At 28.2% G+C, this 13,224-nt stretch overlaps 3 protein-coding genes across 6 annotated transcripts; 2 read left to right on the top strand and 1 right to left on the bottom strand.

Annotated features, from left to right (window-relative positions):
• Window positions 1–163: 163 nt before the first annotated feature.
• Window positions 164–2,896, top strand: Eas (ethanolamine kinase). 4 transcript variants are annotated; one of them, XM_072902538.1, is made up of 7 exons: window positions 164–406; window positions 1,009–1,167; window positions 1,259–1,396; window positions 1,554–1,819; window positions 1,909–2,135; window positions 2,328–2,550; window positions 2,721–2,896. In XM_072902538.1, exons 2-7 carry the CDS (start codon window positions 1,048–1,050, stop codon window positions 2,794–2,796), a joined length of 1,050 nt encoding a protein of 349 aa, XP_072758639.1. In that variant the 5' UTR covers window positions 164–406; window positions 1,009–1,047; the 3' UTR covers window positions 2,797–2,896. The 4 variants fall into 4 exon arrangements, with proteins under 4 accessions (XP_072758639.1, XP_072758653.1, XP_072758645.1 ...); XM_072902552.1 differs by having other exon boundaries at window positions 165–348; window positions 1,085–1,167; window positions 2,721–2,895; XM_072902544.1 differs by having other exon boundaries at window positions 165–406; window positions 1,085–1,167; window positions 2,721–2,895.
• A 1,233-nt stretch (window positions 2,897–4,129) lies between these two features.
• Pras40 (Proline-rich Akt substrate 40 kDa) lies at window positions 4,130–9,209 on the top strand. Its single transcript, XM_072902428.1, has 8 exons — window positions 4,130–5,170; window positions 5,808–5,981; window positions 6,543–6,666; window positions 6,791–6,971; window positions 7,062–7,278; window positions 7,389–7,545; window positions 7,614–7,753; window positions 7,923–9,209. Exons 1-8 carry the CDS (start codon window positions 5,048–5,050, stop codon window positions 8,043–8,045), a joined length of 1,239 nt encoding a protein of 412 aa, XP_072758529.1. The 5' UTR covers window positions 4,130–5,047; the 3' UTR covers window positions 8,046–9,209.
• Window positions 9,210–10,028: 819 nt separating this feature from the next.
• Window positions 10,029–13,165, bottom strand: Eif3m (eukaryotic translation initiation factor 3 subunit M). The gene is made up of 7 exons (XM_072902437.1): window positions 12,936–13,165; window positions 11,809–11,988; window positions 11,625–11,719; window positions 11,325–11,543; window positions 10,912–11,180; window positions 10,688–10,831; window positions 10,029–10,369 (listed from the first exon to the last, which is right to left on the bottom strand). The coding sequence occupies exons 1-7, from the start codon at window positions 12,978–12,980 to the stop codon at window positions 10,146–10,148; spliced, it is 1,176 nt and encodes a 391-aa protein (XP_072758538.1). The 5' UTR covers window positions 12,981–13,165; the 3' UTR covers window positions 10,029–10,145.
• Between the last annotated feature and the right edge of the window lie 59 nt (window positions 13,166–13,224).

The following is a 13,224-nucleotide window of genomic DNA, read 5'->3' as shown; positions in this document are numbered from 1 at the left end:
ATAGATGTGAGAACGACATTTTTGTCCCTAGAAAACAAACTCTCCTATTGGACGTCACGGACACAGTGTAAATCCTACACGTCTCAAATATGTAATCAATAATCAATACACCTGCAGTCGTGACATGAGAACACGCCAAAAAATCAATTTTCGTCATTTTGACAGAGCAGGTGTTATATAACTATATCACGATAAACACCTGTAACGAAGCATTGGGGCGAGCATTAATGACATTCCCGACATACAACATATATCGATGATGAAATTCTTATTTACTAAACTTGTTCAATGTTGTCAATGTTTCGCCCCCATAGCAACAAGTGAAATGTGTCATTCCATAACGTGGACGTATGTGTAACAAGATTTATGTAATCGACAATTATAAATAATTGCTAAAACTATACACGTAAGCAATGTCGTCATATCATTCAGTTTAAAGCTTCATGCGTCATAATATTTCAAAAGTTTGACAGAGGAACCACATACATTTTACATGTATTTATCTACACGCGAATATAGATTTAATAAAATGCGATCCTTATATTAAGAAAAAATTATCAATTTTATAGACAGAACAGTTCAAAATTTTAATGTCGCAATTGTCTTCAATTGATTATTATCACATGAGTATGAGTAATATAAGAGCTCGTGTACCGGATTTCCTTCTTCAGTCACAGTGGGGCAACTGTGGAGAGATAGATTAAAGATTATAGTTTGATATAGTTTATGATAGTTTTCACACATACCTATTCTTCTATTGTGCATCAGTGTTTTGCTATACTATACACAATTGTGTCTATCATAGATTTCTTAATGAAATAATATTTTACTTCATTAACAATTTTTTGTCTCTAAAAAATCTACATTTTATTATTTTTATATAGAGAAAATTACTTCAAGTTTTTAAAATAATTTTATTTGCATTTGTATAAACAAATCTTTTATAATTAATTTTATCGATATTTTAATAAGAGAAAACATTTTTAAATAAAATTAATACTTAAAAAGGAAAGTTGCGTAACTTGCTTTAATAAATAGCATCAAGCTATGAATGTATGTGAAGAACATCTTAACATTACAATAGATGAAGATAAAATTATTGATGGCGCAATAGATGTTATAAAGAGGATAAGACCATCTTGGCCTCTGCAAGAACTGCAGTTCAAGGTAATACAATAATAATTTTTTTTCATAATATATATTAATACAAAATAAATATTACAACTTTGTTTAATATTTTTTCTCCCCTTTATATCAGCCATTTACTGATGGAAAAACAAATAAGTTGATAGGAATATGGTACTCAGGACATTATACAGATATGATTCTGATTCGAATTTATGGTAACAATTCAGATTTACTGATTGATAGAAAAAATGAATTAAACAATATCCAGGTAAAGATTTTATCAGTTTTATATATCATTGTATTTTTCATATTTTAGTTGTAATCAATTGAATTTTTATATTTATATATTTATGTTTTATGAAAATATAATAAATTCAATATATGTCAGAGTAATTAATATATATGGAATAAATATTTTTGTATAGATATTGAACAAAGCTGGCTATACTCATTGCATTTACGCTACATTTAATAATGGGTTTGCCTATCAATTCTTGGAAGGTGAAACTCTGACTCTAGAAACAATTAGGGACCCAAAAGTGTATCCATTAATCGCAAGACGCATGGCTGAAATGCATAGTCTTGAGCCAGAGAATGGGCCTGAATCAAAAAAAGCTTTCATTTGGGAAAAAACAAAGAAATTTATGGAAATTATGCCTAAGAGATTTTCGGATCCTCTCAAGCAAGCAAAGTAAACAAGAAATTATAACAGAATTCTTTTTGAATACTATTTAAAATATATCCAAATGCTCCAATTCTTATAATAACTTTTACTTTAAGGTTTGAGATGTTGATTTCACCATATGCAGTATTAGAAAAAGAATATCATTTTCTAGAAAAAGCACTTTCAAAAGTGAATAGTCCTATAGTATACGCGCACAATGATCTTCTACTAGGAAATATACTGTACAATCAGGAGCAAGAGAACGTTGTTTTTATCGATTATGAATATACTGCATTTAACTATCAAGCATTTGATATTGCTAATCACTTTGCAGAATTTGCTGGTAGTTATCTCTCTTTTACAAAGTATTGTATGTCTTCTTTTGTTTCAAAAGTAATATTGGATTATAAAACATTTCATTTGCTTCATTTTTAACTAATTAAGTGTATTGTGTTTGTGTATTGTGTTTGTGTATTGTCTGCATTATATACAATTTTATTATATTAATTTTATTACATATACATACAAATTTAAGGTATAGATGAGCCAGATTATTCTTTGTATCCGGATAAAAATTTTCAAAAAGCATGGTTGAAAGAATATTTACAAAGATATAATGAGACTAATAATGTGTCTGAGAAAGAAATTAACAAATTATACTGGCAGGTTACTAAATTTGCTCCCTTGCCACATTTTTTTTGGGGCTGTTGGTCTCTCATTCAAAGTGAACATTCACATATTGATTTTGACTTTTTAGAGTAAGTAAAAACTTGTGTAAAAAATAAAAGAATACTTTACGAGAATGTCAAGTCTGATAATAACAGTAAATACTCCTTATTTTCTTGTAAATTAAAGTATAATTATCAGTGAAAACAAAATATATATTTTTCTGTAATTATATATAATAAGTTTTTCGAATTATTTTCAGATATGCTGCAATACGTTTTAATGAATATTTCAAGTTCAAAGAAGAAACTTCCAAGTTGGAAATAAAATATAAATAAAAGTAGCATTTTTTAAAAACATTCATTCCAAATAAAAGGATTGTTAAAACTTTCTCCAAATATATATTAGCTTGACAATTGTATATTATATTTATAGATATATATATATATATACATATATATTATATAAAATTTATATGTATATAAATTTTACATTCCTTTAACACAGATATATGTATATAATAAATGTGATAATTGCATTATATGATTATTTTATCCATACTAGATTTGTAATATAATGTATATAATAAAATTTATCAATGTTACGACACTTAATCTTTTATTATTAAACTATTGTCCGTAAACTATAGATTATAAAATACAGATGTAATTTCTGTTTTAATGGTAGTAATAAAAATGGCGCAAATTTAATGATTAAATAATGTACCGCAAAAATTCTTTCATAAAGATAAATATTCTGTTCATAAACACACGACATACATTAGAAACGTGAGCGATAACACGTATTTAATGAACCTCCAATATCATTTTTTTCAAGGTTATTATAACCTAGTAAGTCAATGTAATCTTACCGATTGTTTCTTAATATTAATAAGTTTATTTATTTTTTTTTTTTTTATATCGCACTTTTTTCCTCTTTTTTTATACGTCTTATATTTAAATTAAAATTGCTACTAGATATATACTCCTTATTTTAAACTCTTTAAATACAAGAAAAAGATCAGATAAGGGTGTAAATATAAAAGATATAGCTATATCTAACACATTCATACATATATTGTATTTATAGGTTTATCTCTGAGTAGTTGTTTTTTTCACATTTAAGCCAAAATACACTGTCAGTACAGTAGTGCCACTTCATCCTACTACTACTACGGAAAATTTATATATTCAGGCAGTATATATTTATAAAATGTATTCAAAATATTTATAATTATTTGAATATTTTATAAAAATTATCAAAATATTTTTGTAATCTTAGATATTGAATATATAAAACTCTCATGATTTATAAATCTCCTAGGAAATATTTGAGAAATATTAAATATTTTTTCGTAAAATATATTGTATGTATTCAACATTTTATTAAAATATAGTTTAAACATTTTATATAATATTTATGATAAATAAAACAAATACATATTTGTCAATATTTATTAATAAATATTTGCTAAATATATTTCTCAAATATATATGCTGGAATATTTATGATAAATATGATCTACATTATATTTATGAAATATTCAAATAATTATTATACATAAATATTTTAATAATTATTTATACATAAATATATTTCGTTTATATTTTACAAATATTATTTGTTCTCTCGTTTCACTCTCTCTCTCTCTCTCTCTCGCACTCTTTATTAGTCAATCAATTGACTAGCGAGTGTGTTTTTGTTCGGCTTTACGATCGTCGTCACTGCGTACGTCTATAAATCGCGTTTATTTTTAGTCAGTCTTGCTCTTGGTCGCCGAAAATTTTCATAAACACTCGCCTTCCCTGTCTCTCTCTGTCCTTGCCGTTCGACCGTGTCGTTAATACATACATATCACAGGCTCGGTCGACGACGAGCGATCATACGACACTCGCGCAACACATTCCTACGTGCGCCGACTCCTTGAGTTCCATGTAAACATACGAGTGAAAGTAAACATTGTAAACAGAGCGGCGGTAAACACAGGCACGAAGGAAGAGGAGGCATGCGAGAGACTTTGGCGATCCGGCTACTCTTAACGTTTCCGCGACATATTACACATATTCATTAATAATCGGCGGTCTACGGTCTACCTAGTTCGTCATCCATTGTATATTTCTAGCACGTACGATCGCTAGAAACCGAGGCAAAATCTCCTTGGCTTTTCTATATCGATCGTTTGTGAAACGGCAGCTTTTTCAAACGGACGATCGCTCGACGACAGTAGTAGCTCACCATCTCGTTTGTCGGTCTCTCATTTCTTTTTTTATTCCGCGTCTCTTTCGGAAAATCGAGCCGGCGAATATATATCGTGAAAGACCGGAGTAGAACGGGAGCGCTAAAAGAGAGCGTCTCGACATTCATCTACGCTTCGGTCCGAGCGAGACATCAGCTGTTTAACATCAGTAGTTAATTCGAGAATCTCCGAAGACAAATTCAGAAAGGGAGAGGAAAAACGGATAGTTTGCCGGGATTCTGATCGAGTAGTGTGGAGTGTGAGTGTATGGGTCACGGTGGCATTTCTGAATTCTGAAAGAAGAAAAGAAGCGGTTTCTTCTCTCCGATTAATTCCCTTTGCCTAGTCCAAAGATGCACATCACCTGCAAGTGCCTGAACGTGTCCATCAGATCCAGGAGTAGCGAACTGCAGCGGCTTAATATCGATAACGTCGAGATGACCGACCTGGAGCGCGCCGATGCCTTCTTTCGCGAGGTGAATACGATTGAAAATTCTTGAGAAAAAAGTAGTTTCTTTAAAGAACAAAAAAAAAAAAAGAAAAACAAACGTTTAAGATATGCGAATGTGTGCCAGTTCACGTCGCTCGTTTCTTTTTTCTACTCATCTTTTACGGCAAAGTTGACGAAGTTGTTGATCGGTTTTACGAGTTAATTTTTCCATGAATTACGGATACAGAAAAATCTCTTTCTTACATTAATGGCACATTGAATAGATCAAGAGTTTGAATTTGTTGAAATTGCAGTAATTTTGATCTTATTTGCAGCACGTAACGATAATAACTCCACGTCACGTTAGAATCATCTTATTCGACATTTATCATGTTACATCTTTTGTATATTTCTCATGATTGTTGCATGCAAAATGTCTTATATAACACTCGTATATAAGTGTATTAATAATCAAAAAGCTTTCAGAAGATTGATGATTTTCCTTTGTATTTTTATTGTGCGAGGAGGTTTAATCTTTTCATGTTTTTCTTCATTTTTTAACAATTATATATTATTATAGTCAATATATTTCTTAATCATAACTGTAATAGAACAATTACAATTAGCTATGTTATATAATGTTAAATTATTTATTGTAAATATTAATTTTATTTTTTATACAGGATCTAGCTAGTGTACCAGAACTGGAGACTATTACTAAAGAACAACCTGGTTTAGTGGAAATAAGAAATATTGGCTCATGGATCATACATCGTTGTTATAATTGCTCAATTTATACCCATGCTGTCCATAGGGAACATGGTGCTGCTTTAGTCCTTATTAATAGCAATATCGTTGTAAGTAAATTTCAGACATAAAACACAAAAGATATTCTTTTGCAATATAATACTCCACAAGTCAACCAAAATTCTTTTCAAATATGTACTATATAAATAATTTATCTCATTTAATGCACTAGTCTGTTCTATTTATTTATTTACTATCAACAACACAACAATCTATTTGATAGATTTTGATTATATATCAAAAGATATTTATTGATCAAGTACTTTATTATACTATTTAATTCTAATTAACTTAATTTTAAATGTTATTAAATGTAAGTATTTAACATAATATAGAAGTGTTTATTGTGCTACATATAGTACTTTTTAAGATGATGCAACTTGATAAATTGAGTAACCAATTTTATTAGAGATGATTGTACATGAGATTATAATGACACAGTGACATATATTAGTAGACATAAACAATTGAAGAAAAAATCAAATACCTTTATATTTAGTTTCTTTTTAATTTATCAATTCAATATTTATTCTTTTTTATATGTAGTTAATAGTTTTGAAGTACAATTTTAAAGTTTAATTAAATAGAATCATCTTTCTTTCTTGTTTCAGTTATCTCCTGAAGAAATAAATAAATTAAAGTCAAATCCAGATTACAGCTCAGTGTTTAGGATAGTAATTAATCACAATTTGGAAGATCTTGATGACTATTTACAACAACCTAATAAATTTTCTGGTAAGTGAACGGATGTGTAATATATGTATATAACAATATCCAATTTTCTTATATATTTCAAAATAATTTATTAAAATATGATGTAAATTATATATATTTTGCATTTTCTTTTACACTTATCTAGTTTCACAATTACCTAACACGGTTCAAGTGGCCCTAAGTGGATTGCAACAACAGTTGGAGGAAGCTGTACAACGTCAAACAGTAGCAATAGAAGATAAAATATGTGCGTTTTCTGCAGAGCAATATCGGCTGTTGGAACAATTTCGTGAAAGAGCGCACAACGAACATAGACTGTTATCAAAGTATGGTTTTATAGTAAATTATTTTGCAAGTTACAACACACTACTATTGTTGCAATAATAATTATATATGTTTTATTTGTTTATAATTAGATTAGTGTGTAGAAGAGAAGAGACAAATAGGGTAACCAATGATGTAGAAACTGCATCAGTGACTCCTGACAACTTTAAGAATAATACTTTAACTACCTCTGCAGCTAATACAGTTGATCCCAAGTCCAATTTAATATTTAATGATATGAAAATTTCTACTGATTCGAACGTTAAACATGAGATAACCACTAAACATTCTTCTAAAAATTCTACTAATGTAAGTCACTTTTGCTATCTTAAATTTTCTTATATATGCACTACTTGATTATTTACGAAAGTTCTATTATTATTATAATTATTCATATATTTATATAATAAATTTTGCAGAATGAAAATACAAAAAAGAAAAAGCCATTATATATTTATACTAAGGAATCAGCCAGTTTTGATACAGAAGCATTGTTTCCTTTTGAGGGAATAGAAGATACAGATGGAACTAATCAATTACATCAGTGGTCTTCGGAAGAGGGATCTGATACAGATGGTATGATGTATTACATATGATGTAGCAATAATTTATACAGATTTAGATGAATATAGTTACTTGTTCAGATTCAAGCCAAAATGAAGGGATTCATATGCCAAGAAGTCAACGAGATGGTCACTCCACTTTAGCTAAATCATTACCAGTCACTGTACCTGCTTTTCCATCTATTGCTCGTCGCGCAGTACAGGACCAAAATGATGATCAGGTAAAGTTCTATAAAATCTTTAATTTCTGTAATAGTATTATAAGGAATATCTGTATTTATCATTTTATTTCTTATTGTTCATTTGATTGAAATTTACCTCAGAGATTTGACATATATATATATATGGTATTAAAAAATGATGTATACATATATATGTATAAAATTGCAGTTGCCAAACGATCCGTTAGATCCGCACAATATTCGAGCTTCAATTAAAGCCTTAGCTAAAAGCGTCCATGGTGATACTGTGTTTGGAGACTTACCACGTCCCAGGTTTTCTACTCAGATCTGACTTGTCATATATGATGAAAAAGATCCACTCGGCACTTTTTAGTGTTTTTGATACAATATATCATAGTCCCTATCATCCATCATTTGTCTTTCATACAAAGATTACAAGAGGTAGTTTATGTATACACACTTGGAATAAATGTGATCAGTTCTGCAGAAGTACAGAACACTATTTGTATTTTGTAAAAATTCAAGATTACGCCTTAACTTTAAGTTTTGGACCTATACTATGATCATGCAATCTCTCTATTACAAAAAATGCTTTTTATCTAAACTGAAAGCTCTATTTGCAGATTTTGTGAAAATGATTTGTGTTTAATAGATAAAAAAAAAAACGTGCATTCAAAAATCTAAAAGCGCCTATAAGCACATTTGCAAAGTCTAAAGATATCTAATTGTAAAAGTACAATTTAGAATTTTATTATTTACTCCAATATATAAATTTACTTGTAGTGTGTTTATATACTATATATATATATATATATATATATATAGATATAGCAGACTGAATTTTATTATTATCATTACTTCAAGTTATAACTTAAAGGCTATATTTAACTTATATAGTGTAGTAATTCATAGTACAGAATTATTGCACTATATATTGTATTGCTAATATTTGTATGTTTATATTGTTATGAGCATTTTACAATATATTTTTTCTTATTGTGTTGAAAATTGAAACACTAAATACAGAAATGGTGTCAATTATGCATATAAATACAAATACTTTATAAAGAGAATTGTATAGTTAATATAATGTATATGAGAAGACAGTGCAAGTGCATAATTATAACTATATATAAGAGGAGAAAGAATTTATATTCTCCATATGTAATTTCTTACATATAGAAATTAAGATTTAAAGCAAATCATTGTTAAAAATGACATTAATTTCTGATGACAATTACTTATTTTATTATAAAATAACTTTAAATTTTTTGTTCACGATTAATTTAATGTGTATATTTTTTTATTAAACGATTAAATATTAAATTTAAAAGTGTGCTGTGTATAAAAGAATATCTTTTTTTTATATATTTAATGTGAGGTAAAGCAATATCCTGCTTTTAGCAAACGTAAGGCAAGGTATTTTGTGTATCTGTTATTATATGAACATTACATACATATTTAATACACATTTATTTAGTCAAGAAGATATCAATTTCGATTTATTTTTTATGAGAGACATTTTCAAAAATATAAAAAAAATTTAAATAATAATATACATATATATTTTGATATATTTTTCCTGTACATCCAGAAAAAAATTGCAATATTAGTGTAACATTAACTTTTATGTGTATATATATATATAATTTTTTTTTTGTGAAATTTTCCTAATTTGATTGAGATTGTGTATGTGTGTATCTTTAATAGTTAATAAAACTATTTTAAATTTAATATAAATGATAATGTAATTTCTTTGTAATTTTTTAATCAATAGCAATTTAAACAATAATTAATGGAACAATATGACTATAATTTATTAGTAAGGTAAAAAACAATGTATACAAATATATATGCAGATAAGCACATTGTTTATCTTATGAATAAATTATGATCATGTTGTTATTCTGATTGATTATTGTATAAATTATTATTGATTGAAAAATAATAAATAGGCATGAAGAACATTCTAAAAACATCAAAATTGACTAATTTTTAATATATTTTGCATATTGTGAAAATTTAATTCTCATAAGTTTACATTATCTTACAGAGATAATTTGACATAAAAAAAATACAGTATGAAATAATTTACAGGTCTAGATTTTTCTTTTGTATATTAAATATAAGTGTATATTTAAAATTTTATTTAAAAATTTCCATTATATATGTAGCAGATATGCTATATAACTTTTCAGATATGAATGTAATACTGCAGCATAAATTATCTCTTATTCTTTATTTACTTACATCATTTGGTAACTAAACTTGATGAGACAATTGTATAAATTTTTGATATATATTTGAAAAAAAATTGTTAACTTCCAATTATAATTTATGTATTTATATATATGATTACAATTATATATATAATTATATAGAATTATATATAATTTTGAGTACCACCAACCTGTGGAATTTTTCGGTACTGTCAATGAGCAAGAGTAGCTTTATTTTTTGCTGCAAGTTCGATTTGTGCAGCAGCTACAGTCTTCATGCCATCCTGCACGGCCGAAAGATTAGCTTTCCATGATACAAGTAGATCTCGCAATTGCATCCATTGTGGACGACCAAATGTTCTGTGCATCGTGCTAGAAATTAATACTTTACGGCCAGCCTGATCCATGCGTGCTCTTACAAGTTTGGTTTTTAAAACTGAAACAAGCAGTAATTGTTGCAATAATATCATTTATATTATGTGAGGAAAAGTTAAATGTGATTATACTGTATTCCTTTTACATTAAATGTAATAAATTGTTCAATGTCTCAGTAACTCAGTAAAAATATACTTCTACTAAGCCAGTACACATTCATTTAATATGCCCTGTTTAAAGTCAATTACCACTTGAATGAATTAATAGTGGAAACTAGTATGTAAACAGGACACAATTATCATTTATAATAAAAAAAAAAAAAAAAAAAAAAAAAAGTTTTTTATAAATGTATGCTAGTTAAGTAACCGAAATAGTTTACCATCAATTATGAAGCTTTCTACTTCAGATTCATTAATTTGCAATTCTTCTTGTATTGTATCAAAAGACATTTCTGGATTTGTCTCTGCCAGTTGCATAAAAGTCAACAGCCTCATCTTTTTCATGTTTTGCTCATGGTTCAATCCTATAAAAGAAAAGATATCGTAACGAATTTTTGTCAAAATTAAGTAAATATTTTTAATGATATTATAAATCAATACAAACCAAGTTGATGCTCAACAAATTCTCTGTGATGTTGATAGAAATGTAGATATGCTGGCAATTTATCTTGTACAAACACAAGAAGTAAATCGTGTATCAATTCGCCTTCTAAAAATCTTACAGGTTTTAAAGCCAATAATGGATCCAGTAAAAATGTATTAGGATCCGCTAATGCAGCTAATATACAACGCTGTGCATCTTCTCTTGCCGCGGAAGCATTTTCTGCTGTATAAGTTCCCAACAGTTCCACCATGACAGCTGCTGCTTGCTCTCTAAAGGAATATAAATACAGATATTTTATATATATCTAAATATCCTTTTATTTAAAGATTTATTTTTTTAAGAATATTAAAATATCTTTTAACCAAATATATCTATTATATCAAACAAAATAAAATAAACATAGAGATAATTACCCCTGTTTGCAACTTAAAAGAACTTCATGTAACAAACGAAGTAATTTTTGCATTTGTTCATTCGATGGTGGAAAAGAGGCAAACTGTTGCTTCAATTGATCTATTCCACTGTACACAGCTTTTACTTGGTCGACATTTCGGGCTATTTGCACCAAATGATAATAAACATGGTATCTCATTGGAGAATCATCAGCAAGAGATTGAAATAACAGCCATAGCCTATAAACATATACCATTTATTAATATTTAAATCACTTGTTATATTAAAATAAAGTAATTGTAATGTAAAAGATATATTACGCTTTTAAGCAAACCAATCCAAGTTTGTATCCAGGTGCTTTTACAAGTTTCTCACAGAATGCTAAAATTAAATTTTCAGCACGTTCTGTAGGTATCTGAAATAATATCAATACAAATAAAAATTAATTGTACAAATGTTCATTTTATATAATAATAAAGGCTAAAGCAAGTATGCCAAATTTACCAAAATCATGATAGAAACAATATCATTTAATACAGTTTCTATCTCATTTTCATTTCCTTCTTTGAAACATGCTTCACATACTCCAATAATCTTGTGCAAATCGTCCTCTATACCTTTGGGGGATTTCTCTTCACTAATTTCTGCACCAAGGCTTTTAAAATATACCCTTAGTTCTTGTGCCTGGCAATAATATTTAACAATTAGTATGCACATATTAATGTTTTTTTTATATATTGAATAGAAACTATTGCAATCGCTGACTTTTTAAATTATTTAATTGCAAAATGTTGCTAAAAATTGATAAACTAATATATATATATATATATATATATATATATATAATCATGTTTTGAAATAACTTAAATGTTATAGTTTATTAATTTTTAACAAGCTTTGTATATAAAAGCCATCTTTTATATAGAATTTGAAAAAATTACTTTATTAGATAGTCTGCTAAAGGTATAGGTTGTATAAAATGATTTGCATGTATAATATTGAAGCCACAGGTATATGTTGTTACATAGAGGAGAAGAATAGTAGCCATGCAAATGTTCTTCCATCCACTGATTGGAATTTGACAAGCGAATGAAATGACCATTAGCCATTGTGATTGAAATTCATTCCAAGTTCGAAGTGTGTACAGTTATCAGAATTTTTCAAGCAGAAGGCGTTAATCACAGTGTTAAAAATAATCTTAGGTGATTGAATGTTTATGGCCAGAAGGTTTTAAGCCAAAAAGAAGTGTGCGTGTGGTGCAGCAAATTCAAAGATGTGCCGTTCAACATTTCAAACTTGGAATAAATTTCTCATCACACTGGTCATTTCATTTCGCTTGCCAAACTCCAACAAGTAGGTGTAAAGACAATAATGCTTGCATGATTATTAATCTTCTCTTCCATATAATAATATATGCCTAGAACTTCAAGATTGTGTACAGATCATTTTATAATCAACGCCTATACTTTTATTATCGGAATCATTTTCGTATAAAAATTAATTGAGAAGAAATAACGGTAAGGACGTTACAAGTACTGTATTATTTCCTCTAATTCTACTTTTACAATACATATTGACGAAAAATATCCAAGGAAAGTAACGACATGCGTTATTTAATTTTGTGTATTTACCTGGTCATCTAACGGCAATTCCATAAAAATTGGTGGCACTTGCATCTTGACAAATTATAAATATGTTTCACTGTAGTAAAATTTAATCGATAAGGGTTAAATTTGACCGAATGTAACTAATCGAAGCATGCGAACACTTGCGTTGTGTAGCAAAGAGCATCGAAGGGATGAAACCAGAACGATCACGAACGATGAACGCGATGAACACGTGTTGTATGTACGCGACAGAATGGCCAATTGACAGATATCTCTTTTCAGTGGAAAAAAACTTTTAGGGACATTTTTGACG

This window comes from Anoplolepis gracilipes, chromosome 1 (genome assembly GCF_047496725.1).
Source record: "Anoplolepis gracilipes chromosome 1, ASM4749672v1, whole genome shotgun sequence".
Taxonomy (NCBI): Eukaryota; Metazoa; Arthropoda; class Insecta; order Hymenoptera; family Formicidae; genus Anoplolepis; species Anoplolepis gracilipes.
This window is presented reverse-complemented; position numbering and strand designations above follow the sequence as displayed.